Genomic DNA, 27,013 nt, shown 5'->3' on the forward strand with positions numbered 1-27,013 from the left:
GACACATAAGGGGTTAAATACATCACCTTAAATTCCCTGTTTTCGCAGCATTTCCACAGTTTAACTTCCTGCTGGAATGTAATATCCCCCAATACCGTGATTCCCACAGGTGGGTGAGCTAAAAAAAACTGGGTAGATGTCCCAGAATACCTTCCTCTGATTGGATAACGGTGACGTTTGGATGGGTGTGGGAGATTATAAATGGTGGGGAAAAAGTTTGTTGTTTGTTCAAACATTATAACGGTTTGAGTCTCAGTAGTTGCAGGCACCCTCGCCAGAAAGTCGAGTTTGTTACCTTATTCCTGTCCTTTTTCCAAGATGAACAGAATTATTCTCCAGCTTTTTGCACTCGGATTCTGCTTTGCAGTCGGTAAGTAGGCTAACCCTAAATCAATTAGGCTACGATCGACTTCATAATTCATTTAAAATTGCAAATAGTTTTACATCATTTTGAAACGTTTAACTTATAAAAACTTACCTCTAAAAGTGAAATTAACTTATTAAAAGTACGGCAATCATTATACGGCAATATTTCAAGATCGAATTGCTCCACAATATGAATACAGATTGATCACTTATTTTGTTGGTAACCGTTGTTGTATAATCACAGTATTACACTTGAGGAGGCCTAAACTTCAGTGATGCGCCTTTCGGACCTCGAAATTAAACCCTCTCATGTAATATGGCTTAAACAAATGTCAACGTTAAACGCTGATGCAGTTTTAAATGTTTTATTACCACGAGTTTACAGACGTCTCTGCTGATTGAGTATCACTTGTGACCTGAGCCGAGACACACCCACCAAACGAGAGAAAACATATCTCAAACATAGACTTAATATTTACAGTCTATGCAGTTGCGCTCTCTCTCTCTCCGGGGTTGCGTGCTTTTCTTTTTGCATCGTTTTTTATTTGCAGTGCGTTTATGTATTTGGTTGTGTGTATTTGCAGCGCGTTTGCTGAATGCTGCACGTGTTGTCAAATTAATTAAGTTGTTTTCTTAATTTGCTTGTTTTGTTATACTCTTTATTGATCCCCAATGGGGAAATTACAGTTTGAGTGTAGGCTACACTCTGTATACCAGTGATGTGCTCACATCATTTAAGGGCAGGGTGCCCAAAACTGGATCTGGGCACCTTTTGTGACAAATGGCCAAACTGTCATTTAAGATTAGCCTACATGTTTCCTAAATGGAGCGTTTTTTTTACTGGTACCATTAACAACTTTAGACAATGGAAACGTAAAAATAACCGTTCTGCTATAACAAGTACATTGTAACAAAATGAACTCAACAGAACTGAACTGGACTGCTTGGTGGACCCAAGGCTATAATGAACTTGTTTTGACTGTTGCAGATAAGCCCTAGGTATAACATCACCTGTTTGGTTATATCCATTTTGTGTTTCTCTTAATGTCATCTAAAAGAGCCATCAGTCATCCCAATTGATTTGGGTTAGCTAAAAGTAATACGGAAAATGTTTATAATAGTTACAAAATAATGGGGAAACATTAAGCTAAAAGTAGGCTAATGAAGCAGTTGGAAAATAAACGTTTGCATGTATAGTTTAAATAACTACTAACTTTGCAGGTAACCGATAAACGGTTGAAATACACTTTTTAGTGGATAAACGGGTGAAAAACAGTTGGCTAAAGGCAACTGATACAGTTTATAGTTAGCTTAATGTAATGAAACAGTTGAAATAGTTAGCTAAAGGTAACCAATGGTTGAAATTGTTAGCTTAACAGTTGGCTTAAAGTAATGTAAAAACTGTTGAAATAATTAACTAAAAGTAGGCTAATGGATAAACCGTTAAATCATTCAGAGCTGAAATGATTAGTCGACTGACAAACCAACAGAAAACTACCTATTTTGATCATTGATTAATTATTTCTGTACTGTTTCAAGCAAAAATGCCTATGGGAGGATTTTCTGGTTTTCTTCATATCTGACAGGAAGCTAAATATTTGAACTGTGGTTCCGATAAAACCAGAAATTTGAATGAGTCCCAGACTAAACAAAGCTGCAGTTTTGCTGTTTACCCTCTGTGCACATCCCAGGCTTTACTCTAATGCTGTTATTACAGGTTAGGGTGAGGCAGCCTGTTTGTGGTACGAGGGAGTTCTTTTTTCCCCCCAGACTGTAAAGACTGAATCGTGTTCCAACCTGCTAGCCATTGCATGAGAAATTCCTCACCCTATAACAGTTGAGGCTTTGCCCAAGTCTCAAATTCCACTTCAACACAGGCTCTATAGACTGGGCGCTCTAAAATGGCCATTTGTTCTTCTACTATTGTGTTTTGAGGCTATTGAAGTCCCATTTGTCTTCTCTGGATCTTCTTATTTTGGTCTCCTGTTTCAAACACTTCTTAGCGGGAACCATATTCCCATCCTGGCTGCTTTTTTTTTTTTTTACATTCTCAGGGAATAACTTTTACCTTTTTAAAGCCTACGAATCCTTTACTTAAATAGTTGATTCACAATAGGGCTGTTGGAACAAATTCCGAAAGTCAAATATAATTTGAATAGTAAAAAAATCAATACTATTTGAATGCTGAAATTACTATTTGAATGTGTTTTTATAAATTGGTTGGCTAACGTTAGCTAATCTCTGTCTTATGTCACGTCTGATGAACAATAAGTTACGGGAGTAAGAAACACAAGGCATTGTGGGCTAACCTTACGTATTGAGAAAAGTTAGCTAGTACAAGGGGAGTGACAAACTGCAGCTGGAAATCGGAAGAAGGATACAAAATAGTTTTAACTACTTTAAAATCGACATCCACCTAGCATAAGTGCTTATGTTATCATTAGTTAGCTCGTTCTGGCTTCCTAACTGCGTTGCGAGTTATAGGAGCTCAGTTGGGAGCTTCATGGAGACAGCTTAAGTTAATGTTAGCTGCCCTACAGCTGTCAGAGTTAGCATCGACTTCGTACCTTCTAACAGCTGGATTCTCAGTAACGTGACAATCTGCAAGAAACGGTTTGCTAAATCACTAAAATAGTAGTGGCAGTACCAATGCCGTTAGCATCGTGGCTAACACTGTTCTTACTTTACTTTATGACAAATCGTTTTGGCTGTGCTTTCTAACATGTCATTGAACTAACAGAGCAACATTAGCCTTTACAACAGAGCCGCTTCACTAACTACAGTTGTTAGATAATGTTTCATTGCACAGTTCTCTGTTGATTTGTTTGTCGCGATGTGCTCGTGGTGGAATATAATGTAAACAGAGCAGCGTGCAAGAAATGCAATGTGCCATGATATAGATCCCCTTCACGGCCAGGTTGATGTCATAGACTGTTAGTCTATGGTTGATGTTGGAAGTCCCTCTAGTGGACAGAATGTGTAACAACAACCACATGCTTATAGTGGCATTGTCAATGCATAAGCCTGAGTAGTTAGTACATATTTAACAGGCTGCATTTGAGCATTAAATATTCAAATATTATTTGAATATTTAAAAACAAATGAAATTCGAATGGCATTATAGAGGAATAGTGACAGCTCTCATTCACCAATGGTAAATTATTGAATCTGGTTGATTTTTTTTTTAGGTCAGTATGTTACAAGCTACTGAGAGGTTTCCCCCAAGCACCAGCTGCCAGTAAAATGGACAAAAACTTGGCTACGTTTTAATCCAGATGGCAGTAAATCTGTCAAATTGGGAGACTGTTGACCAATTTTTGTATCCCCTTTTTTAGTGTTTACATCTTTGTCTTTTAGAGTAGGTCAACTCTTCTGTTTTGGATTTGAATTACATTTTGTACAAAATGCAAATTATTTTTGGTTTTTTGAAAACGTTTTGCATATAGGATTCAGTTTAAAATTCTTACGTGCAGAGCATAGTACGGTCAGGCTTCTGCATATGTCGCTAAACAGTTAAATATTTGTCCGCTCACTCTCTTAGGTTAAATATGCTATATTTACTGTCTGTCCCACGCCATTGGCTTAAGACCTGATACGATTGTGCTTTTGAGTCCAAAGCACCAAAACTATGGAATGCTCTGCCCCCTATATATGGTCTGCTCTTTCTGTGCATTCCTTTAAAAAACAGGTGAAGCTGTTTAGACAGGCGTTTGGTTGACCAGCATGCACCGTGTCTGCACTTTCAACATTATTGGGTGACACCCATTGTGTATTGTGTTTCTAGTGTGCTTGTATGCCTCTGTAAAGCACTTTGACTTATATCTGTGAAAAGCGCTTCATAAATACATTTTACTTACTTACCTTTACTTAAGTTATGTTTTATTAATCTGTAAAAATTAATTCAGAGGGGGACAAAACATTTAATGCGACTGCTCCTTCCAATCAGTTTGGCTAATCCTATCCTTGTAAAATAAGTATATTTACACAAGAGACACTAGACCCACCCTATTCATCTTGACCTTTTGTGAGGTTGTAGGTGTGAGAATGATAATGGTCCCAGTTTTAGCAAATGCTTTGACAGTCTTTGAATATTTACCCTCACATTACTTTTCATAATCTTTTTTGCATAAACTTATTTGCAAATTGATCTCATGACATGCTGTCTCACTTTAACTTTCTGTGCACAGTGGATTTTGCGTTGTAGCGCATGACTCACATTATGAGTTTAATTTCAGCTTGTTTAGCGTTTTTCTTCCAAGTTGTTCCCCACAGTGAGTTGAGACAGTCAAAATAATAAAATTTTAAAGCTTTTTAAAATTGCGCTTTTAGTAGTGAATTAAGGACTAAGGATGCCCTCAAGTTATTGGGTGACTCTTCCCAAAGCACAAGGAATATACCTAGACACTATTAACCACATCAGAGTGGTTATTTCTCTGTAATCACTTTTTTTTTCTCCTGTCCTTAGTATTTGATTTTAACAGGACTTTAGTCTTTTTAACAAAGGCACTGTTAGTTTTTGTTCTTTGTAGCCAAATTAGTTTTTACAGTATTTACAGTACAGTGAACCATGCCCACCTCTCTGATGGATCCCTCTTCCTATTCCTTGCTGTCTATCCTGCTCCATGTTGAAGGACATTGCCAGTTCCTCCCCCCCCCGCTTTGAGTTTTGTACTAAGAGTTGTGAGGTTAACCACCTACTAGAGGTCGACCGATTTTTGGCATTTTTTTAACCTAATCGGCATCGGCCAATATCCCAGTATATCAAGCCGATTAATACGCAGGCGCATCTGCGGGCAGCCTAGTGTTAAAAACATGAATAGGCGACATTTTTTACAGCGCACTGTCACACCATATACTGTCTATGTGTCACACGCACCCAGAACAGCTGCCTCCAGCCCCTCCCCTCGTGAAGTCTTGCAGTGTGTCTGTCAATGTCTCGCGCAGTCACTTCAGGCTCAGACGCTACCGTTAGTAGTAGCATGTTGCCGGTGTTCTTGCCTTGGGATTAACTGTACTAATAAAGCCGAGGCCACACCGCGGTGTTTTGTAAATGTCATTTATCAGAGTCTGGTTGTTACCCCTGTCCGTGGCAGTCTCATCCACTCCTATAACATAGCTAACCGCTAACGGAGCTAATCGTTGCTAACAGAGCCTTCAGTTCTCCGTACCTGTATCCTTTAACTGCATCTATGGACTCGAGCACGAATAAAACCCTTTTATTAAATTGGCTGGACGAGTTTTAAATTACAACTAAGAGTTGTTTGAATGACAAATCTGCTCAGATAAGATCCTAATGAGTGCACCAGGACATTTCAACAAATGAACAATGATCTAACAAACAAGGTGAACAAGAATTGACTTTAGAGAGCCCTAGTCTTATGTGATTCAACAGGAGTTAGGAGGAAATAGTGTTGAGGTTAATAATGTCACTTTCTGTGACGCTTGCAGATTTGTATTTTCAGAAGTTTAATAAATGCTGCTAAGTGCACTAAACTTTATTTTTTCATTGAAAAGTTTGACAGTTTATTTTCTTTTTACCTGTTATATACAGTATGTTTTTACATTATACATTTTTAATTGAAGTAGCCTATACAAGTGTAGATTGGTGAAGTGTTCAATAAATGTTTTTGTTGAGAAATTCTGTGTATATTAGTGTTACATTGTATCTTTCAAATAGAGGTTATAGGACCTCTACCACCTACTTGGATAATAGTACCAAAGCAATTTAAAAAAAACTGATCTTGTGGTAGAACCAGTTATATACACGGTCTATGGGTAGAACCTAAGGGGCTAATGCTCCATTATCTGTAGTTTTAGTGACAGAGCATTAGAGGGCAGTATTCAGCTGACATAATGTGCCACACCTTAGTTTAAACTGTTTCCTTGTTATAAAATGGATGGCAACGGTTGAGAGTTTTGCTCAATTCTAGGTGGAATAACTAGCTGTAATATTTAAATTCCATCCTCAAAAGTCCCTTTACTAATGAATAGGGCTCTTGTAACTTAACTGTCATTTATTGAAATTAATGATCTGCACCATCGCTTCATTTTCAATTTATTGTTCACAAATTCTGATATATGTACATATTTAAGGCTGTAAATTCTTTTGAATAAGTTTACATACACTTAACAGTCCTACAAAGTAAATGCAGTGTAACATATCTGGTATTTTTAATACTTTATTAATTAATTACTCCTTAAAACTATATGATCATATTACATATTAGCCTGTCATGGAAGATTTTCCAAAGGTAGTGTGAAGTGTTATGTATTGTCCGTCTGTTGCCAGTCTTATTGTAGAATAATCAGCCAGAAAACTTTAACTTCAGTTTTTGCAATAACTGCTCTCTGGCCTTTTGTAGGGCAGATAATCTTACTCAAGTAGTACAATGCGGTGCTACTTGTTCTTAAGTATTTACATTTTCTGCTACTTTATACTTCTACTTCATCTACATGTCAGCGACCAATATTTTTTAAATTACATTTGTCAGCTGTAGTTATTACTTTGCAGATGAAGATGTTATTTATTTAGAACATTTTACCCTCCACACACAATAAAACGCCTCCCTCTCCCCTCCCAAACCTGTCTCAACTTCTCAAATCAAATAATTATTAATTTCTTACACTGCACTGAAACTTTTATTCTTGTAATTTGTACCTTATTCTATTTTAGCCTGTTTTTAATTTATATCTCTTTTTAAACTGCCCTATAATGTTTTATGTTAAGCACCTTGAATTGCCTTGTTTCTGAAATGTGCTATAGAAAGAAAGTTGCCTTGCCTTACAATCTCTAGCCTGTCAGTCAAAAGGGCAGACAGAGCACTGCCTGTCTGTCTAAGTGGACGTGTAACCTGCTTTTGGCTCGCCATTATATTGTAGCGAACGCCGTTTGCGTGTTTTGAAAAATCATTGCCGTGACTCACTATGACCTAGCGTGCATGTGTCCAAGAAGCCACCTGCGTCATGAAATAAATAATTAACCAAATATGTAGCCTGCGTCTCACCTGCCATATCTACGCTGCCTACTGTCTTGTTTTTGTACTATACATACTTAATCTTTTATCCATCTTTAAGGAAATCTGCTGTTGTGTAGATTATCTGTTGCAATCAAGGGAGGTGAAGACATAACCGATTATATGTTGACACTTCTGCTGCAGTGAACACTCTTCTGTAATTGAACATCATTAAGCTTTACTGTTCCTATGTCACTTCACCTCCAGACTCTCCTCACCGCCACAATACATTTTTTGTGCTGAAAAAAGTCTTGAGCAAGACATTTGTTTGCTTGACTGTGTGTTGTGTCAATGGGTGAGATTACTCAATGGGTCACAGGATTAGGTCAGACTGGATTCCGCAAGGAAACACGTTGGTTAGCATTGAATATCGCTTACATTTCGCTAGTTGTGGCTTTGCCAAGATTATGAGATTGTAATTGCCAGTGACTTACCTTAGGACTTGTGTGCTGACATTTTACTATATGCCTAACTATTTTAAGTAATCTTGTAAAAGTGTGATTTGTATGCACCCTTTTGACATATTTCTGAAGGTTTTTGGTCATTTTGTCTCCCTAATGAAATCTGTTCTATCTCACAACAGAATACATATTAAGTGTATGCGTGAGATTATCTAATAATAGGAGTAATAAGAGAGGACATGAGCATTCTTTAAATTGTCAGTTTCTCCACAAACTTGGGTGTAACCAAAACCAGCAGGACGGGGTGTGGGAACTTTTGTGTAAAAAAGGCGTGGCCATGCTTTCTAATCTCTGGTATTATTGAATTGAAATTGGGCCGTCCCACAGGTTTTATTTTGTCAGCTGGGAAAAAAGGTGACTATTGATGTGTCGGCCCAGCAAACATCTCAGTAATATAGCAGTACATATTTCTCGCTCTATCTCAAATACTGGAGTTAAATATCATCCATCTTCTCTACTTGAGGCATTGCCTTACATGTTAGTTTTTGTAAATGTATTGTGATACTTTAATGTGAGACTGTTTGCTGATAAGAGCTGCATCTTTCCTCAACGTGTGAGATTATTCTATTCTTTAGAATTCTAGTGAGTCAATCCTTTACTTAAATAATCATAGAGTTAAAATAACAAGTTTATTGGCATCAATTCGAATAATCAATTGCTGCGATGTTGCTAGCAAGTTGGTTGCTAGACGCTTGTCTCACATAGCCAGACATTACTTCACATTAGCATTGTTGTCAGAAAAGATAGTATTTCAACTTGGCATGTTTCCTTAATATCTGACGCATTGGGGTCAGTTTTGGATTTATTACAGTAAATATATTACATATTGGACCAATATATTGCATATTTAAACCAATAGACTTGGTCGGCATAACTGGGAACACCCACTAAAACGTAATTTCCTTTTATGCTGTGGGGGAAATCAAATTAATTAATGTGTGGGTGATTGTAGACCTTGTTAGTGGATAATCTTTAATCTTTATCATATTTACAGTTATTTTTGTGCTTAGTACAATGCCGAAAAGTTACTGTGTGGCGTTTTCTGCCTCTAATAAGTTTATAAAAATCCTGATCTTAAGTTTTACATACTGCCAAAGAGACAGACGGCGCTAGTGTGAATATCACTTACGTCGCTGCTGCAGTTCAAACTGTAACAGTTACAAGGAATCTATTCCTTTTAACATGCTTAAACATACTGGTCTTTAATATGAACGTGGAATAACAATAGACTGTTTCATGACCCTGGGATAACATTTCTGATAATACAGACAGATTGAATCATCTAAGATAAGATAACGGTTAACAAATGTCTGGAAACGACACCTCTGGCTGTTCCGTTGGGTCGTTTGTCCAGTCACATATAATGTACGGACAATCCAACCCAATACGGCTCAGTTTTTTGTAATGTATCTTGCTCTGTCGAGCAGTAAAAGTTCTTTTGAGTAGCCCATACTAGGTTGACACTATGTTATCCATTCAAGGGGAATGGATTGTTCTCTACAGGCCATGCCCCAGTTATGACGAGTCACCGACCAAGTGTCTGGTTACCAAATGTTTTTTGCCCATGAGCTTATCACATTGTGCATGTCTGAGACTGAAATGGTTTTCCCTGCTTGGACTGTCAGTCATTTTTCAGAGCCTGAAAAGGTAAAACGATAGTGTTTCACAAGAAAAAAGCAAAAAATAAGATTTTTTTTTTTTTTTTTGGCAGAATTAATTTTTTCGTATTTCCTACCCAGGAAATGCTCTCATCATGCCCCCTAAAATTCACAAAACTGAGCTGTACAATGCACCTGAACCTTTTTATGGCTTTCTTTTAGTGTGGGGATTCTTGTATAAAATGTACACAGGGGAAAGAGCCCACGATACATTTACAGCACATTTACACACACTAAGGTCAAACATCACTCAGAGCAGCTTCACAAACTTGTTTAATAGTTTTAACTAAATCTTGATCAAACATAAAAAGAAAAGGGAACTTCACAGAAATTACTTCAGTGGTTGCATCCCATAAAGATTCCAGTCATGGGGCACTGATGTAGAAACTGGACCGACAGGTTTCTAACAAAGGCTTTGAGTATCTTCCCTCCCAGCACTTCGTCACATAGTTTCAGTCTACAATGGCCACTTGGCTTTAAGGCTTGGTGCATCACCACAGCAACAGAAGGCATTGAGTTGGTTCTCTTAAATCTATAAAAAAGTTGTCATTTGAGTTAGGGTTAGTAGCATGAAACTCTGTAAACTTAAGAAGTAAGAAAAGACAGCTGTGAACTGCAGAGCGGCTTCATTGCTAAATATGTATTTAGTTTGGTGCGTGTCCAGGAACACATTAAATCCACTTTGTAATAATAGAGGGTTTGTTATCAAGTAGCTTTATTACTTTATCAGAGTTACAGTGACCTAAAGTTTACAGGTGCATATAGGTGTTCCTGAGAGAATTAGATGTATTACTTTTTCACCTCAGCTGACTTATGGCCAGTAACCCTCTCAAGCCACAGCACCCATTGGGTTGGTTTTATTTACATTTCCCTCACTATTTTCTTCCAATCCAGTTTTTTAACATGTAATTTTACAATAGTTTATACTGTTATACTTTGTTTACATAAATGCACAGCTGGCATGCTTATAAATTGTTAAAATTGTCATTTAAATGTGATTTAGGAACTTGCGAGGGACCGATGTAATAAAAGAAACAAAATCAAAGCAGCAGATATGTTGACTAAATAGAGATAGGTAATTTACAGTTTTTTACAATCCCTTTGCTACTAATTTCAGAACCTTGACGTAATTTTTCTAAACTCTAGACACAAAACTGAAAACCATCATCACTTGTAACACAGGCTGTCCAATGTTCAAAACATTGCATTGTGCATTCATATCTTTAAATCTTGCACTTGCACAATCATTGGTTCAAAAAACAAATTTATTGTGAAATACCATTTGAAACGTCACTTTAGATCACCCACACGCAAGCTACCCATAGTTTCACTGGGTCATCGTTCGTAAAATCATTAAATATTGTAGTACAAAATAGGTGATAATGTTTCATTATGGTACTAGATGTAAATACATCCCTGTAAAAGTACTGCAGTAGTAGAGAGAATACTATAGACACAGTGGAATCATTGAACAAAACCTGAAATGTATTGATGAAAAACAATACAGTACGATCACAACATAGGTTTATTTGAATCAAAGCAAAAATAATTAGCTACAGAAAAGAAATACAGTACTGTAAAACATCAAATGCAGTGTTCATCAACTTGCTTGTGCTGTAAAAAGCAAAAGAAAGAAGTGATTACTGTACTTCTACATATTCATCAACTCCGTCTTGTGGATTTGGCCGCAGGTTCTCATCTACATTGCAATTAGCCAAACATCTTGGAAAAAAACTTTTGCGTGTGTGAGACATGGGACCATAGAAACGGTGTCTGATAAACAGTAGTACATTACAGTAAAGGATGATGAAATATTACGTCCATAGATAATGTAGTCTAATTGGTTCATGCTCCACACTAATTGATGACAATGAATCTCGTTATCTTGAAACTTTCATGATCTAAACATGTAATATTGTTTGTCTGTTTCCATACAACTATGCATTAAGAGTAATGCAACAGTTACTAAAATGTAATGTGTGAATTGCTTTTTGAAATAGTAGTACTTTGATGTGAAGTTGTGTATATTGAACAGGTGATCTTTGTTAAATGAACAAATGATCTTTGGTTTATGTGTATTGTATCCAAGCAATTGAAAAATGTGTATTTTGATGGTTGTGAGTTTTGTGTCTAGAGTTTTGAAAAATGACGTCAAGGTTCTGAAATTGGTGCCAAAGTGATTGCAAAAAAAAACCAACTGTAAACACAAATCCAAATAATTGCACATGAAATTAGACCGATAATACAGTTTTAACAGTTACAATACATTAGTTTACATCTATTATGTCAGCAACTTGTGTTACTTTTTGTTGGTTTGGAATTTTTTTTTTTATGCAAACTGCAAAAACATAAGGCTATACTGTTTAAAATGGGTACTGTGTACTTTGTAAGCTGTATGGACTCAGGACACCGCACATCTACCCTCAGTTTTTAAAGTAGACTTTTCTGGTCAACATTTGCAGAGATGGCCCTGATTTTTCAGAATTGACAAAGCTTCTCCAGAGCCATATAAGAAGCGCTGATGTTCTCCATTACGACTGAACTTATTTTTTATTAACTTATTATATTATTGTTTTTAAGCTCTGGTTCTGTATTTGTTTGCACTTTTTATTGCCTATCTATACAATTTTTTTTTATTTTAATTTTATTTCCTGATGTGCGAGCCTCACATTCTCACACATGAAATTGTCCAAATTGACTGCCATTCTGTTGTTAAAAACCTGCTTCTTTCATGTGAGCTGACAAACATCCATCCTGAGTTGATGACTGCCTTTTAAGGGCTGTTATCTGTGAGGCATGGCCTTTGTCAACAAACCTCGACTATAAACTGAATTCAGATGTCCCAGCGTGCAAACTAATGGTTTGAATGTGTAGGTTCTACACAGGGTACTATTACCTGTAGTCTGCAGTCATTTTTCTGTCAATTTGGATAAAGAAAAGCCACCACAAAACATCTTTAATTGGTGAAAACAAATAACTTAAAATACGTTTTCATCAAGGTTGGAACTAGGAACGATTAGTTGATCAATTTGGGGATCAACGGAACAAAACGGAAACAGGAGAATAGGTGTCATGTAGGGTGTAATATGCATGTAATATCATTGCAGTATTGAATAAATGGAGCCCAGACGCAATTTTGTAATTTTCTCAATTTCTGATCCTCTGAATAAAAACAGAAAATTGGAAAAACAGTTTAAAGATCAAATTTCTTTTAATTTGTCATGGTGGGAAAAAAATGAAAATTGGATATTTGAACCCATTTTTCTGTTTTTCCAAATGTCCGTTTGTGCTTAGAAAATTGAACTGATAAGCGTTACACTGACCATGTAGGCTATAGAAGTAGAAGTTGCTAACATAAGTCAATAGTAAATATTAAGAGTGATAAGTTGAACCGTTTTATGCTTTTAAGCCTAAAAGTGTATGCGAGTTAAGACTGAATCAGGTGCTACCAAGAGCTGGTATGCTCGACCATAAAACCTCCTCTGTGCTAAAGGGCAAAGGTCACCCATTATTTCATATTGCCCATGATCACTGACTTTGTCATTATCTCATAGTCAACCATGTACAAAACTGTAAGGCCGAACTGCATCATGTGACTGGATGTTAAACACTGAAACAGTATCAGCAAAGGCTTTCATTTCAGACAAACATGAGAAGATGTTTATTAGTGTGGCTACGTTTAAATTAGCCTACGTTTTAACCTCTTTATTATAGCCTGTTGCAAATCTGTTTACGCTAATTTTACTATTCTTCCTCTCTCCTTGCCTCCATCTCCCTTCCCCTCCAACTGTCTCTGATATCAGTTCAAGCTCTGACGTGCTACAAATGCGACCTTGGCCTCGGTGACTTGTGCTTTACCACCCAAACGATGTGTCAGAGCGGAGAACAATGCTTCAGTGGTGTCGGGAAAGCAGGTAAGGAGCTCAAAAGTTAACAATCTCACCGGACGACATTTTCCGAAAGGAAGGTTGTCACCACTTCAACACTTGGATAAAACCCAATTTTTGCATTCTTAAAATGCATATGAAAATAAAAAAGAGAATACCTTGGTGCTTGTAAAAAGCATTTTCATCAAAAGATTGAGTCAAGGATTGTTTGGATTACTCAATTGGTTGATCAACAGAAACTTTTAGTCATTTAAGCCAATGGTTCCCAGTCGTGGGTTATTTTACCTCTGGGTGTACACCTGCAGATGCCAGGGTGTACGTGGAAAGATTGTGTAGCTCAATTGATTAACTAGTGAATTTACAGCCAGTAAGCTGCCAATCAACCCGAGTCAGTTGTAACTCATTCAGCATCAAGTATTTTAATTTAGAGAGCGTGGAAAACTAGTTGGCAGGTGATCAGATAAGTTTAAATGGTTAGCTGAAAGTAAAGGAAAGAAATACTGGGTTCAAACGGTCACCTACAATTTTCAATACTATGTACTTCAGTATAAAGTTTTTTTTTTTATTTTTTTTTTAAGTGTAGGTGTTCCAACCTAGATTAATTAAAATAATCAGTTGCAGCACTAGATACATACTCACCTTTGTGCCTTTTTTATGTTTGTATCAGGTTTTTACAAATCACAGATCTGCCTCCTTAGATATTTATTATAGAACTGTTTTTCAAATGGTGATAATGATCGCTGATCTCGGTCTTCACTCACAATAGATAAACCCAAGTTTCCACAGGCTGGTTCAAGCTCTCCTTTAACTTGTCACCGTTAAATCGCACTGACAGCTTAAATAGCCATGTGAATAAAAACATCTTATTCATAGTTTCTTGACAGTCTATCTTAACTGGATCTTAAGATTTGGAGGCTAATGCACAGTAAATATATTAATATGTTGTATGAAAACTGTCCAAATCCAAAATGTCAATTTAAAATAATGTTGGGGAACAACTGTTGTTTTAGGCCTAAAAATTCATACTGTGCTGCGTGAGTTTTAGTTTTCTTAATGTGTGCCGGGCAGCTGTCTGTTTCCTTTCATTTCTTACAGTATAAGCTTGATTTGTGAAATTCATCATAGTGAACATAAATTCTGCATTAACTTTATGCCAATGATAATGTAACTTTTATATACCTCAATACGGTTCAGCTGCTAATTGGTTTGTATATCCTATGGAAATGAATGGAAACCAATGGCAACAACAATGAAATTCAGTGCATACCTCCTCACTGTGCAACCATTTCAGTCCAACACAATGAACAATAGACCTTGACGGTGATTGTGTGCGTGTTTGTTGTCACTTCACAGCTAAAGTCGTGGATATCAAGACAAAGGGCTGTTTAGCAGTGGCCAAATGCAACTCAACCGAACAAACGACCTTCAGCAACAACACAGTCTACAGCCTGACCAAGACATGCTGCAACACTGACCTGTGCAATGCTGCACCCGGTCTGCCCGGGACCTCCGCTCTGAACCTGGCCCTCGCCACCATCACTGCTCTGTTTGTGGCCAACGTCCTGGTTTGAAAGAAAATACAGCGGAAGATGGATAACACAAAGTGTACACACACACACACACACACACACACACACACACACACACACACACACACACACACACTTATTGCACACACACACACCAGCACTACAAGGATTAAATGCCGTCTCCTCAGACTTGTTTTTTTTTTTTTTAACGTATGGGTCTTGTGGTCACTATTCTTCATGTGTATTGTACTTCACACAAATAATATCAGTTTAAATTCCCTCTTTTGTTTGTGTTTAGATTACTCAGTAAGCTTCCCGTTCCTCATTTTGTTCATGTTCATTGTCATTTTTAAAGTCATAACATTCCATAGATAGGTAGGTAGGTAGATAGATATCTATCAAAGCTCTTATGAACATTTATGTTTCTATTAATTTCATTTATTGCCATTTGTTTGCTTTAACGTGTAGCTATCATAATGTAAATCGTCTCTTGGCTTATGTCTGGTTAGTGTCTGTGAAAATATTTCTTTTTGGTTAGCTTGTTCACACAAATGGCTTCATCAGTTCTGTGTTTAACCTAATTACGTTGTAATTAATGTACGTTACTCAAGCTCTGGGGGAAAGCTTTGTTTATCTTGGTATGTATGTGTCTAAATTTTGGTATGCAAACAACTTTAAGAATGAAATAAATATACAAATTGGGGAAAATGGAACTTCCGGTATGTGTTTATCACTGTTGTGATTTGGTTTCTTATACCTCCACTGCTCAAAGCCACTCTGCAGGACCAACTGGTTTTCCGGGTTTAGGTGCGTCACAGTGGAAAGGATGCCACTACTAATATGACGGAACCGTCTATCCTGATTTAAGGTTTGGCACATTTCTATTGTGTGAGATAATCTACAATTCAAACCAGAGTAAAGCTGCTTGCAAACAAAGAGCTTTCAAATAACTAAAGTACCATCTTTTTACAATTCAAATGAAGCATTATTGAATGTAGTCGGGCCTTTGTGATCCAGAGGCTTTAATGAAAAAAAGTAGGTGATACTGATGTGAAAACTATCTGATCATGAAAGCTTGAAAATATAGATTTTTAAAAGTATGATCATTGGTTTTCATAACATACCCTGTTTTTTTTAACTCAAATGTTGGTGTTTCATCCATTTCCTCTTCACAAGACATGCAATACAGTTTTTTTGTTGTTTTTTTCCCCCCACTACTTTACTGTTCTCCTTGCAACAACAATATGCTTTAGAGCTGAAAGAATTGGTTGGTTGATCAATTGCTAAAATGCCAAATATTCACTGGTTTCAGCTTATCAAAATGGAAGATTTGATGCTTCTCTGCATCATGTGACAGAAAATAAATTATTTTCTGAGTTTTGCACTGTAGGAATCTTGAATGCCTGACTCATTTACTTGAACTTGAATAGTTTGTGCGGCTTAGAGCAGCATTTCTCAAATGGGGGTATGTGTACCAAGGGGTACTTTGGAGGACTGCAGGGGGTACGTGAGCGCTTTATGTCACCATTTTCAACCTGTTATTGCCTTCCTTCCTTCCTTCCTTTTTCTACCGTCTAAGTTTTTGTCGCTGTTTTCTAAGTTTTTGATACCATTTTCCACCTATTCTTGCCTTAATTCCTCTCTTTCTACTGACTTTTTACAAGTTTTTACGTTTTTGTTGCCTTTTTTCATTAGCATTTAAATGTTTTTCAGTTACATGGCTGTTTGGTAAATCTATCACTGGTCAGGGGGTACTTGGCTTAAAAACACAATTCAAATGGGGTACATTATTGAAAAAAGTGTGAGAACCACTGGCTTAGAGTATTAAGTCAGATGTTTCCTTTACTCTCAGTGGCTCTTCCCCCGAGGTAAAGATGATGACAAAAGACCTGAAACTCCCCTCTTGTCCCCTCCCATCACCTGTCTCATGTATAAATACAGCCCATCACCAAACGAGCTCATCAGTTTTTGCTACACACAGCATCGGATCACCTGGGTGGAAGGATTTTTTTTTTGTCTTTGAGTAGAAACCAAGAACCAAACCAACACATCAAGATGGGAAAGATCCTATTTGGAATCATTGCAGCTGTTGCATCTTTCATGCTGGGTAAGATTTAACAATTATCAAACCGTTATTACAAATGTATTACTGGAAAAAACTAATACAACAAAGAAAGAATAGACAAAACAAATCAGGAAAATGTTCTGGCAGTGTCTGTATGTTAATATGTAGTAATATTTTCAAAGCCTTTTGACTTATTTTCTTAGTATTGTTTTATGGTTGCTTCATGGTTGAAACTTTACACCTTCATGGTTGAAAGCACTTAATAGGAAGTCGCTTTGGATAAAAGCGTCAGTTAAATGACATGTAATGTAAATGTAGTTCCAAAAAAAAAAAATGTATTTACATGCATTGAATTGGGGTGACGGAAAACAATCTAAGAGGCAGATATCTCAAAATCTGAGCAAGGGAAACCACAACTTTCGACAGCTATCAGGCTATCACTAGAGGAACCTGTTTGATTGTTTATTTAGCTTGGGTTGGGTTTGACCCATTTTGCATGCGCCACACAACAGAATGTGTGATAGATGATACATCACTGCCAATATCTGAAGTCCAAAAGTGTTTAGTTTAAAAACAAATTCTTCACTGCCATAAGTGTAAAGTATATTACAGGTTAGGTTTTAGAAAGGTATACACAAACCTCCCACAATTTTGAATCCTATTTTAATCTATTTTTTGATGACTACTGTGGAATTTCTACATAAAGTGTTTTTTTATTTCAACTTTTGTGCTTTCTTGTGTTTCAGTTGAATCCCTGACCTGCAACCAGTGCAAGTATGGTGTGCTGGGCTTCTGCCTTAATAACAATCAAGTAACCTGCTCAACCAACACCAGTGTCTGCTTTACTGGAAAAGCAAGTAAGTCTCCTCCTCATTGCTTACAAGCTCACACCCTTTTCTTTTTCAAACATTATATAACAACATAGGCATGATTCAATTTAAATCACTCCCCAATACTGTGACGCCCAGTCACACATAGATCAACAAGCACACCTCACAGTGTTCCCAGCTGGGAAACCAGTATCCCATCTGACTATATTAATGTTTTATCTTCATACTGATTCAATTAGCAATTCCTTAATCTATTTCTTGTGTCTATAGTGTGTAAAATTCTGTATATAGATTATTTACTTAACTAAAAAACTTCTTTACAAGTCTTTAGTAGTAGCTGTAAGTAGTGAAGTAGGCTACTCATTTTACTCATCTCATTGTCAGGCAAAAAAAACTTGTATCTTAAGGTAGTGAAGGAAGGAATGATAGGTGGGTAGGTAGATAGATATCCATCCATTTAGTTGATTTAAAAGTAATGCAGTGATTAAATAGAAACACTCAAATAACAGACCAGTGCCTCCAAACTGTATTTGATGAAATGTACAACGGTTATTTTCCGGCTCTGTAAAAAGTATTCACAACCATTTCTCCTCAGGTTTCACCTCACTAGCCTCTGTGGGCTTTAACACCCAGGGGTGCCAGGAGACTACTGGCTGCAACACCACCACCAACGGCACCCTGCTGAATGTCCCATACACGGTCACAGTCAACTGTTGCTCAGCAGACAACTGCAACCCCGTCCAGGTCAGCGGCGCCCCATCGACCAAGATGACCCTCACCGCCGCCATTGGTGTAGCCGCCCTGGCCTCCATGTGGGGCAGCATTCTGTGATATGCCTAACGCAAAATCACAGAAACAGCAGCGGACTGATACAGTCAAATGCACCTCAAATCCATTTGCACTGTAATACACTAAATCTTTAACCATACCATAAGTCTAAGAGCACTATCTGAAATACACTCTTTTGACCTTATGAGCTTATAAGTATGATTATCTATATGTTCATATGCTGTGACACACTTTTTTTTCTTCTTGTCATGTCAGGGTTCAATTTTAATGACCGATTAAAAAAAATCTCCAAACTAAGGTATCCACGTCATGGAAGTTGATCAATGGGATGTTTCAGGGAAACATTGAGCTCGTAAATCTTCGTGGCTGTTATGCTTTGTTTTTTTTATTTTTTATTTATCCTTTTACATTGATGTCAAAAATAAAGAAAAACATCTGTTGCCTCTGCTATTTGCTCTTATTTTATTGCATCCATTTACCTTACCCACTTATCCTTTAAGGGTCGTGGGGGGCTGCAGCCAATCCTAGCTGACATTTGGCGAGAGCCTGGGTACACCTGGACAATCACAGGGCTGACACATAGAGACAGAGAGTCATTCATGCTTACATTCACACCTATTTTAACATCATTACACAATAGTAAACTCTATTCAACTTTTACTACAATGTTTCCCCAAAAAGTACCCCTTAAATGGTTGAAATAGTTAAAATAGCACAATAGTTAAGCGTTGAAATAGTCAGCCAAAAGTAATAAACATTAATATAGTTTGCTAAAAGTAATGACTAGACAGGTTCCCTTTTTAGTGATAACCAGTCAAAACACTGTATAACGGTATAATGCTGCACCTGTCAAAACATTTTACCACATGCCGTTAGTTTGCATTCACACCAATTCAGGTGTTGCTGCAATTAGCACAGGGTTGTGCAGCGGTGTTACCTAAATGGCTCATTTCTGTATGCATTGTGTTCCCCATGGTGCTAGCATTTAGCCATGCTGCTAGTTTGCCCGTGCTAGTGATCGTCTTTCTGCATCAACAGATAAAAAAAAAAAACACGTTTAGGCTGCGTTACAAATCGTATGTACTGTTGCATGTAGTATGCATACAATTGGGACATACTACTTCATAACATTGCATCTTGAACTTTGACCCTCTTGCTCATATACAGTATGCTGCACAAAGGATTGTGGGTCAGAAAAGCATACTGGCTTGCAAACTGCAAAATGCAACCAGATGCAGTAGGACATCCTGGTATTTTTTGGCATACTGCATTTGACATTGTATGTATTGGGATATACTGTACTATTATTTTCAAAAATGAACCAGGATTCGAGGCCTAGCATCACAGTGGGTTTTTTTAAAACCGTGTACAAGATCAAATTAAGTAACTACACATGGAAGCAGCATGGGTCCCTAGACAGAAGTCCCCCCTCCCCCAAATAAAGTTAGCATAAAAAGTAAGAAATGGGTAAATGGTTGAAATGTTATGCTTCTGTTAGTATGCATATAAATCTAAACATTGTTAATTAAATTGAATGAAAACAATACTGTGCCGGTGAGCGGTACTTGAGCTCATCTGATGGGGTTGTGGGGATACGTCACCCAAGGAAGTGTTGGGAACCACTTTTCCAGGGCTGTACATAAAAGTTTTAATTCCTGTTAAGGGAATATGTCACCCTTTGCAAACTTTCTTATCACTACTGTTTATACGTACTACTGATATAACTTCCCCACGTATAAATATGTTGACTGCGAGTCATTGTTCCTCAAAATTGAATCCCACAGTAAGATCTTAAAATATTAGAGACTGACCAACACTGTGGTATTTTCCCCATCTAAGAACATCAGGATGAACAAATTTCTATGGAGCTGTGCAGCATTATTGACTCTGTTTGTTACAGGTAGGAGGTTTTTTACTCTATTTTGTGGATGGCAAGCAAAAACCTTTAACTTTGTGTATAGGCTCAAATAGCGATCAATAAGATTTTGAGCTTGTGAATTTGTATTCAAAAGTAATTCCAAGTCTGTGGTTGTATATCACCTTTTGTGAACCTGTGACAAAAGTCTGCATGAGAAACTTATATAAAACATGTAACTTTAACTGTGTATTTAGACATTCTCAAAACTGCAAATCTTTTCCACATACTAGAATTTCTCATGCTTATTTATAGTCTTTAAAATTATTTCTGAACATCTTTTCACAAACTCTAAATCGTATTAACCCTTATTCAAGCCCATACACTTTGCAGACAAAGGGTATCCAGCAATAATTAAAGCGATTTTTACAGATATATGTTGTCAGAGCACAATTTTTTAATTCAATTTAAAATGTGTGATGTTATTTGATGTGTTTGTTTGTAACGCAGGGCAGGATATATGACTTTGAAGCAACCAAATGCTTCATCTAAGAAAATCACAACTGTCCTGCATTGAAAGGTTCAGTTTACCCAAATTACAAAAAAAACATTTTGTATCACATATTTCTAGTACTATTTAGCAAATTGTTTTTGTTTTATTTGCACAGGATTTGAGATATAATCCATGTTATTTCTGCCACTAACCAGATACTGACACCGTAGTTTTGTTTTTATTTTACAGAATTTGACAAAACACACGGTAAACATTTTTTACGGTGTATCTGGAAAAACGAGCTGCTGTAAAATGTCATTTTTCAACGTTTTGAGAACCACAAACAAAATTCAGTCACCTCCAATGTATCCAGGTCGAGGCAAAAAATCTCAAAACTTGCTTCAAAGTCATACACATGTATCCTGGATTGAATTCCGTTTCAGATAACACATCTGCAGCCAGTGTTCACCTTGAGAGCTTATGTAACTAACTCTTGATGTGTACTTTGTGGTTGCAGCAGGTGCTTGTTTGATATCAGGTGTAACTGAATGGAGCCAGATGTATTGATATAACTTTATTTTCCTTCAGTATATGACAAAAGATTGATACTTTGAGATCCAAAACATTCTTCTTTACACTTTCCTATTGGTTTGTTGTCTCCACAGTTGAGTCCCTCTCCTGTTACACCTGTGATGAGGGGATCCTCGGCACCTGCCTCTTCAAGGCTTCTGTAAATTGCACCAAAGCTCAGGACAGATGCCTCACTGCAGTAGCCAGTAAGACGATCAGCTGAATGACTCATTAATCATTTTTGCATGATGCCAAAAACGCCCAGTAACTCAATAATACCTCATCCTCCTCTGATACTACAGAATTTCACGGCCACAGCTACTGTAAAACAGGGAACAATAATGCATTTAAATTTGATTTCTTTTCACATTTTCTACCCTCTGAATTGGCCTGCTGGGATTTATAAATGAATACACGTGTGTTATCTGTAACACGGACTTTGTTTTAGTTGTTTTGTTAAGAGTTTTAAATCCCCAACATGCTTTGAATACTGCACATTGCCATAAACTATCATGTATTATCAACTTCAGTTCAAAACATCACTTGAAAGTTGAAAATCTGTTCCAAGCACGTAGGAATCACAAAAAAGTATCTCCTCTTTCTTCCTCTAGAGTTTAGTGCCAACCTGTTGGATATCCATGAACGAGGCTGCATAGAAAATTCCAACTGCGTAAACGATAATGGAACCATCCTGAATGTTAACTACACCATCACCAGGACCTGCTGCAGCACCAACCTGTGTAACGGAGCTGCTTCCATCCCGCTGCCTCTCACTGCAGCTCTGGGTGCTGCTCTGGTGGCAGTTTGGAACCAGTGGGCCCTTTAAAGAAGAATATAGGAGGAAGAAAATGGGTTGCTGCTTCTCATTTTAAAAATCCATCATTTTTTGTTCTTTAATCTTTTACATATGCTTTAAAGAAGTATCCCCATGACATATAATGGAGAGATACTGGCTGCACGATATGACTCAGCTCAGAAATTTGTAGCTGTTATTATACTATATCAGGACTGAATATCTATACTTTTCTATGTAATTCAAATACATTTTAATACCTCATTAAAGCTATAGTGCGTAGTTTCTGTCGCCCCCATGAGGAATTCTAAGTAGGCTAATGACAACAAAACTGTCGCCACGTCCACATGATGCAAGCCTTACGTGATCGCGCATGCGCCCCCACCCCTCCTCCACGCAGTTGCTAGTAGCCAAGGAGGACACGGAGGATTAAAAAACATAATGGATTTTTCATCTTCACTTGAGTTTCTGCGCGGGAAAGTCACCGGACAACACAGAAATACAGAGAGAGTTGTGTGGAGCTGATAGCCTTAATTAGCTTTGTATCAACTCATTTGGCAATGGCTTGAATGTAACGGACGTTTATTAATATCAAAAAACTATGCACTAAAGCTTTAATGTAATCATCTATTTCAAAACCTTTCCAGACTAGTGTATCAGTCTAGATTTGAAGGCTGTTGAAGGCAACTAAAGGCAACTCAATACCAATACTGATTATTGCAACAATAAATTATTTGCATTGTATTTGTGTTTTCTGTTTATTTGGAACAAAACCTCCTAAATGATTGATATGATGGTATATGCTCACGTATTTTCTCTGAGACAAGGTTGGGATGTTGCAGATGTTAAACTAACAAAGCAGTAGTTAATAGTTTGGCATTTTTGAGAAAGACTTTCTTGCTGAGAGTAAGATGAGGAGATTGATACCACTCTCATGTTTGTATGTTCAATTTCTACTCTATACTTGTAAATTGACCTTTGAATTTAGATTATTTTGTCATACTTACACACACACACACACACACACACACACACACACACACACACACACACACACACACACACACACACACAAAGCCAGTGACACTGTCATCCATCTTCTCTTTTTCTTTGTTCTTTGTTTGGCTTTTTAATAAACTTCCCTCTTGTCAAAGAACCCTCATTATTTTAGAGAGTATTTGTTGACAAATGTCATGATTATCCTACTTCAGAAGTAGGCTACTTGTACTTCAGACCCTCGCCTGTGGTATTGGATCACTGAACATAATTCAGTCAACTTTTGGTTTCACACAGGACGCAAATAGCGGTCTCCTGGGTTAAAGTCATGTATTTGAATGCGGACTCTCCTGCTCTTTGTTTCACGTCTTATTACAAGTAAATAGAGACTAGCATGAAATGGCATGCGAAAAGCAAAAAATGCATGGTGATAATACGAAAAATTACTTAAGACATTGATGTGTTATTTATAGGCCTTAGAGTTTATCAAAATGGAAGATGCTTCTCTGCATCATGTGATAGAAAACAAATTATTTCTGAGTATTGCACTGTAGGAATCGTCAATGCCTGACCCTTTTACTTGAATGACAGGTTCAGGCAGTTTGTGCAGTTTGTACAGCTTGTTTTTCTGTGGTTCAATCATCCTTTACTCTCAGTGGCTCTTCCCCCGAGGTAAAGATGATGACAAAAGACCTGAAACTCCCCTCTTGTCCCCTCCCATCACCTGTCTCATGTATAAATACAGCCCATCACCAAACAAGCTCATCAGTTTTTGCTACACACAGCATCCAATCACCTGGGTGGAAGGATTTTTTTTTTGTCTTTGAGTAGAAACCAAGAACCAAACCAACACATCAAGATGGGAAAGATCCTATTTGGAATCATTGTAGCTGTTGCATCTTTCATGCTGGGTAAGATTTAACAATTATCAAACAGTTATTACAAATGTATTACTGGAAAAAATAATAATACAACAAACAAAGAAAGAATAGACAAAACAAATCAGGAAAATGTTCTGGCAGTGTCTGAATGTTAATGTTAATATATAGTAATATTTTCAAAGCCTTTTGACTTATTTTCTTAGTATTGTTTTGTCACTCAATTAAATCATAACTAATTAAAGAAGACAAAGTGAATGTTATGCACAAATCAGAATCATTTCATTTGCACAAACCAATGGTGGATCAATTTCATCCACGTACTTCTTTAACAAATCCTTAAATTACTGCAACTGATGAATTTCTAAACACTTAGAAAACTCATGATGCTTCTCCAACATGTAGCTAAGGGAACCAATTTTGAGTTCTCTGAGAAGGGGTCAGCTCACCCAAATTATATTTTTTTAAAAACCACGAAGAAATTACAGTGGGAAAACTCAACATCAATGTGTTGCCAGAAACAATTACTCCGGATAATTCACAAACTTAAAAAAAAATGTAAAAGGACTATTTCTTTGGAAGAAAGTTTGGACTATCATGGTTTAGACCTTTATGGTTGAAAGCACTTAATAGGAAGTCGCTTTGGATAAAAGCGTCAGTTAAATGACATGTAATGTAAATGTAGTTCCAATAAAAAAAATGTATTTACCTCCATTGAATTGGGGTGACGGAAAACAATCTTAGAGGCAGATATCTCAAAATCTGAGCAAGGGAAACCACAACTTTCGACAGCTATCAGGCTATCACTAGAGGAACCTGAGACAAGTTTTCTTTGTGTCATTTGGGTAAACTGGCCCTTATTAAATATAAACATAGCCCTTTGTCTCTTTTTATCTGTCTCCAAATCAGATAAACCTCTACTTTAACTATAAAAGCACACCACTGATTATCACCCTTTCACACCTGATTTTTGTTTTCCTTGACAACGGTGGGTAAATCAGAGTTTGATTGTTTATTTAGCTTGGGTTGGGTTTGACCCATTTTGCATGCGCCACACAACAGAATGTGTGATAGATGATACATCACTGCCAATATCTGAAGTCCAAAAGTGTTTAGTTTCAAAACAAATTCTTCACTGCCATAAGTGTAAAGTATATTACAGGTTAGGTTTTAGAAAGGTATACACAAACCTCCCACAATTTTGAATCCTATTTTAATCTATTTTTTGATGACTACTGTGGAAATTCTACATAAAGTGTTTTTTTATTTCAACTTTTGTGCTTTCTTGTGTTTCAGTTGAATCCCTGACCTGCAACCAGTGCAAGTATGGTGTGCTGGGCTTCTGCCTTAATAACAATCAAGTAACCTGCTCAACCAACACCAGTGTCTGCTTTACTGGAAAAGCAAGTAAGTCTCCTCCTCATTGCTTACAAGCTCACACCCTTTTCTTTTCAAACATTATATAACAACATAGGCATGATTCAATTTAAATCACTCCCCAATACTGTGACGCCCAGTCACACATAGATCAACAAGCACACCTCACAGTGTTCCCAGCTGGGAAACCAGTATCCCATCTGACTATATTAATGTTTTATCTTCATACTGATTCAATTAGCAATTCCTTAATCTATTTCTTGTGTCTATAGTGTGTAAAATTCTGTATATAGATTATTTACTTAACTAAAAAACTTCTTTACAAGTCTTTAGTAGTAGCTGTAAGTAGTGAAGTAGGCTACTCATTTTACTCATCTCATTGTCAGGCAAAAAAAACTTGTATCTTAAGGTAGTGAAGGAAGGAATGATAGGTGGGTAGGTAGATAGATAGATATCCATCCATTTAGTTGATTTAAAAGTAATGCAGTGATTAAATAGAAACACTCAAATAACAGACCAGTGCCTCCAAACTGTATTTGATGAAATGTACAACGGTTATTTTCCGGCTCTGTAAAAAGTATTCACAACCATTTCTCCTCAGGTTTCACCTCACTAGCCTCTGTGGGTTTTAACACCCAGGGGTGCCAGGAGACTACTGGCTGCAACACCACCACCAACGGCACCCTGCTGAATGTCCCATACACGGTCACAGTCAACTGTTGCTCAGCAGACAACTGCAACCCCGTCCAGGTCAGCGGCGCCCCATCGACCAAGATGACCCTCACCGCCGCCATTGGTGTAGCCGCCCTGGCCTCCATGTGGGGCAGCATTCTGTGATATGCCTAACGCAAAATCACAGAAACAGCAGCGGACTGATACAGTCAAATGCACCTCAAATCCATTTGCACTGTAATACACTAAATCTTTAACCATACCATAAGTCTAAGAGCACTATCTGAAATACACTCTTTTGACCTTATGAGCTTATAAGTATGATTATCTATATGTTCATATGCTGTGACACTCTTTTTTTTCTTCTTGTCATGTCAGGGTTCAATTTTAATGACCGATTATAAAAAATCTCCAAACTAAGGTATCCACGTCATGGAAGTTGATCAATGGGATGTTTCAGGGAAACATTGAGCTCGTAAATCTTCGTGGCTGTTGTTATGCTTTGTTGTTTTTTTTATTTTTTATTTATCCTTTTACATTGATGTCAAAAATAAAGAAAAACATCTGTTGCCTCTGCTATTTGCTCTTATTTTATTGCATCCATTTACCTTACCCACTTATCCTTTAAGGGTCGTGGGGGGGCTGCAGCCAATCCTAGCTGACATTTGGCGAGAGCCTGGGTACACCTGGACAATCACAGGGCTGACACATAGAGACAGAGAGTCATTCATGCTCACATTCACACCTATTTTAACATCATTCAGTACACAATAGTAAACTC

The 27,013-nt window shown here is 37.2% G+C and overlaps 4 protein-coding genes across 4 annotated transcripts; all 4 read left to right on the top strand.

Annotated features, from left to right (window-relative positions):
• The first annotated feature begins 208 nt into the window (after positions 1-208).
• Positions 209-15,050, top strand: LOC144528736 (sperm acrosome membrane-associated protein 4-like). Its single transcript, XM_078267525.1, has 3 exons — positions 209-370; positions 13,302-13,412; positions 14,739-15,050. The coding sequence occupies exons 1-3, from the start codon at positions 319-321 to the stop codon at positions 14,954-14,956; spliced, it is 381 nt and encodes a 126-aa protein (XP_078123651.1). The 5' UTR covers positions 209-318; the 3' UTR covers positions 14,957-15,050.
• Positions 15,051-16,366: 1,316 nt separating this feature from the next.
• LOC144528737 (uncharacterized) lies at positions 16,367-19,048 on the top strand. Its single transcript, XM_078267526.1, has 4 exons — positions 16,367-16,417; positions 16,856-17,021; positions 17,726-17,836; positions 18,405-19,048. Exons 1-4 carry the CDS (start codon positions 16,382-16,384, stop codon positions 18,638-18,640), a joined length of 549 nt encoding a protein of 182 aa, XP_078123652.1. The 5' UTR covers positions 16,367-16,381; the 3' UTR covers positions 18,641-19,048.
• A 76-nt stretch (positions 19,049-19,124) lies between these two features.
• Positions 19,125-23,379, top strand: LOC144528738 (uncharacterized). The gene is made up of 3 exons (XM_078267527.1): positions 19,125-20,498; positions 21,612-21,722; positions 22,128-23,379. The coding sequence occupies exons 1-3, from the start codon at positions 20,447-20,449 to the stop codon at positions 22,340-22,342; spliced, it is 378 nt and encodes a 125-aa protein (XP_078123653.1). The 5' UTR covers positions 19,125-20,446; the 3' UTR covers positions 22,343-23,379.
• A 673-nt stretch (positions 23,380-24,052) lies between these two features.
• LOC144528916 (uncharacterized) lies at positions 24,053-26,811 on the top strand. The gene is made up of 3 exons (XM_078267790.1): positions 24,053-24,216; positions 25,480-25,590; positions 26,162-26,811. The coding sequence occupies exons 1-3, from the start codon at positions 24,165-24,167 to the stop codon at positions 26,395-26,397; spliced, it is 399 nt and encodes a 132-aa protein (XP_078123916.1). The 5' UTR covers positions 24,053-24,164; the 3' UTR covers positions 26,398-26,811.
• Positions 26,812-27,013: the final 202 nt, after the last annotated feature.

The sequence above is a fragment of the Sander vitreus genome, chromosome 14, assembly GCF_031162955.1.
Source record: "Sander vitreus isolate 19-12246 chromosome 14, sanVit1, whole genome shotgun sequence".
Classification (NCBI taxonomy): domain Eukaryota; kingdom Metazoa; phylum Chordata; class Actinopteri; order Perciformes; family Percidae; genus Sander; species Sander vitreus.